Raw genomic sequence first — 3,433 nt, forward strand, 5'->3', positions numbered from 1 at the left:
TGAATAATTAGCGTTATATCTTTGTTCACTGTTGCTTTAGCTTATTTTTGAGATGACATGTATTCAGTCAAATCGAATGAGGATTATTTTCGTAGAGCACTCCGACCTTCTAACTCGCTTCCTTCAATGTCCTTTTCGTCCTTTGTTTGTAAGATCCGCTATAAAAGTACTACAAGATGACATTTTTCAGCTTCGAAATGTTCTGCAACAATGTCGCTCAGAAAATTTTAGGTACGGCTCTCATTGACAACTAATCGATTTTGTCGCGAGAGTCGTACATAAAATTTTCTGAGGGACATTGTTGCAGAACATTTCGAAGCTGAAAAATGACATCTTGTAGTACTTTTATAGCGGATCTTAAAACAAAGGACGAAAAGGACATTGAAGGAAGCGAGTTAGAAGGTCGAAGTGCTCTACGAAAATAATCCTCATTCGATTTGACTGAACACATGTAATCTCAAAAATAAGCTAAAGCAACAGCTAACAAAGATATAACGCTAATTCCTGAGGGCTTATAGCGTCTCCAGCAAAATATTCATCATGTCATAACTCGAAAGTTCGACTCACGGCGGATCTGTCCTTCAAGGTTCTTAATATACTCACCAAGGACCTCCATCCCCAAAAGGAATTATCTCTTCCCCAGACTTTCACCTCCATTTTGTTGCATAGTGTAATCGGTGGCAGGAGTTCGTCAAGCAATTCAGCCTCAACAGTTCCAAACTTGACTTCTATCCCCATACATTTGCATGGATGTGTCACTAGAGGCAAACATAAACGACATATGTATGCCTGTATATAATAGACTGGTACAATAGGAGAGCTTATCCTCCGCCTACACTTCTGGTACGATCTTTTCTCAATCAGGATCGTTCCCTGACTCCTTCCGTACCCTATGTCAGGTACACGGATTTTTCATAACGAAATCTTTTCTGCCACTCTAGAAGGAATTTTTATCTACTAAGTCTTCTTGTCGATACATTAGTTACTTTCCTGTTAATCGTCTCTTTTGGACTGCGTCTTGTAATGTTCGGAGCTAGCAAACGACATAAAAACATTCAACTACAAATTGGCAATGGCACATTAAATTATGCTTTTGGTAAAGTAATAAAGATTCTAGTATCATCGTTGATTTTTAGCGTCGGTGTGTGTATGACATACGTCGTTAAGTACAACATTTCATATAATTTTTAGTTGGGTGTAGATTTCCAGCATTTTGTGTCATTGTGCTTTAAAATTTACAACTAAATTTAGTTTATGCTTTGGCATAACTTTGTCTCGCTGGTTCAGGGTTCCAATGTGTAAATGTCATCAAGCCTGACCTCAAGTTCATCGTTAGTTTAGCTATGCTGTTTATCTAATTCTATCGAAATGACATCTACATTTGTATTCAAATACTGTGAAATAGCTGCGGTTCTATTTAAAATTTTATTTAGTTAGGAACTAAACTTGGTGGTGTTTAGAACGGAGTTTTACTAGTCAAACGAACAAAAGTAAAAAAAAAATAAATTTAATTTTTGTCTATTCGGGTCTTACAATTTATTTTACTTCCCTTTCAGAATGCACTATCACAGCATCCCTCTCAGCATCTTTCTTCTGCTAACTTTATGTGCCATCAATGAAGGCTTCCAACACAAGGACATTGATAGGCTAATCACCCAATCCGGTATACGCAAGGGTAAATTTGATTTGAAAGAAGCTGATGATGGTAAACTTTTGGTAACCAATCTGGATGATATTTTTCGTGATGTGGTCACCTTAATACGCAAAGGTTTCCTCAAATATTCCGATAAAAAATTCTATCATTTGTATCACAATAACTGGAAGAGAGGAAAAGTACAAAAACCAAGTCAATTTGAAGATTTTCCATGTCCCTTGAATAATACCAGATCGGAGAGGAGACCAACTTCGGTTCATCAATTGAGGCCAGGAGACATTGATGTCGTGGCCGCCATAGGAGATTCGTTAACTGCCGGCAATGGCATATACTCCAAGACATTCATCAATATGGCAGCAGAGTTCCGTGGTTTGGCCTTTTCAGGCGGTGGCATTGCCAATTGGAGGACCGTGCTAACCTTACCCAACATCTTGAAAGTGTTCAATCCAAATTTGTATGGTTTTTCTGTTGATAATGTTTTGGTTAAAGAAAAGGGCTCAAACCTGAACATTGCCGAGCCAATGGTGATGTCAAGAGATTTGGTGTATCAGGCTCAAGTCTTAATACAACGCCTTAAGAATGATCCCAATGTGAACATGCAACAAGATTGGAAATTGTTAACTATTTTCGTTGGCAGCCTGGATTTGTGCACGGATTTATGCCAAACCAAACATTTGTGGGACAAACTAAGGCAACATGAAGTTGATTTAATTGATGCCCTTACTTTGCTGCGTGATAATGTGCCACGATTAGTGGTGAATTTATTACCCGCCCCCAATATGGTGACCACATTGGGCCAAATACGCAATGTACCCCTGCAATGTAAGTTTGTCCAGACATTGCTCTGTCGTTGTGTTTTCTCTGCTGCCCATAATGACACTTCGCTGCGTATTGCTTCCGAGTACTTTACACGTTGGCAGGCAATTGATGAATATGTAGCAGCGCTTCCAGCCTTTCAAACGCAGGATTTTACCGTTCTCTATCAACCGTTTATGGCAAATGCCCAATTGCCGCGACTACCCAACGGTGATGTTGATTTGCGATTTTTCTCCAGTGATTGTTTTCATTTCAGTCAATTGGGTCATGCCGCTGCGGCTAATGCTTTGTGGAATAATATGTTACAGGTGCCGGGACGAAAGGATGAAACGATACGAGAGCCTCTGCAATACTTTGAGTGTCCCACTGCCCAGAGGCCGTACATAGCAACATTAAGGAACAGTATTTCAGGATATTTGAATTAAGTTATTTAAATTAAGGAAAACTATTTTCATATATTTGTTTAGTGTAGTCTTTGTTATTTATTTGTTATGTGTTTTAATAAAATGTAAAGCAAAAAAACTTATCTGAGCCCTTAGGGGCAACCATCGAGTCTACTAAAAACGCTAAACTTTGAGCGACGATATACCCTTTTCAAATCAATGTAGTTGATTGATAGACATGTTCACAAACATGAGTGTGAATTGTCATTTCGGGTTATTAATGGGTAGGCAGTCATACAAGTTTTAGGATAATACTACGGTTCATTATATTTTTAAGGAATGTTTTGATATGTCTGACGAACGAACAAAATACATAAAGTCATTCACCACATTCACCTTTCCACTGTTCCGAATACTTCTATCCTGCCCATTGATACCATAAGCTCAGTACAATTGCCGTTTACTGTCAGACCAACATAGAATATTTTTATACCCCCACCCAAAATATGGAGGGTATAATTAAATTTGTCATTTCGTTTGTAACACAGCTCGGCATTTTTAAGATAGAGCTTTGTAATTT

General features: G+C 38.3%; 1 protein-coding gene across 1 annotated transcript; it reads left to right on the top strand.

The window, feature by feature from the left end:
* The first annotated feature begins 1,557 nt into the window (after positions 1-1,557).
* Positions 1,558-2,895, top strand: LOC141392080 (phospholipase B1, membrane-associated-like). Its single transcript, XM_073965037.1, has one exon. The coding sequence runs from the start codon at positions 1,558-1,560 to the stop codon at positions 2,893-2,895; it is 1,338 nt and encodes a 445-aa protein (XP_073821138.1).
* Positions 2,896-3,433: the final 538 nt, after the last annotated feature.

This window comes from Musca autumnalis, unplaced genomic scaffold, assembly GCF_047663935.1.
Source record: "Musca autumnalis isolate F117 unplaced genomic scaffold, ASM4766393v1 scaffold_2, whole genome shotgun sequence".
Taxonomy (NCBI): Eukaryota; Metazoa; Arthropoda; class Insecta; order Diptera; family Muscidae; genus Musca; species Musca autumnalis.

What these genes read in the sequence shown, in the direction of transcription:
- LOC141392080 (XM_073965037.1), top strand. Translation starts at nt 1,558, where the DNA reads ATGCACTATCACAGCATCCCTCTCAGCATCTTTCTTCTGCTAACTTTA.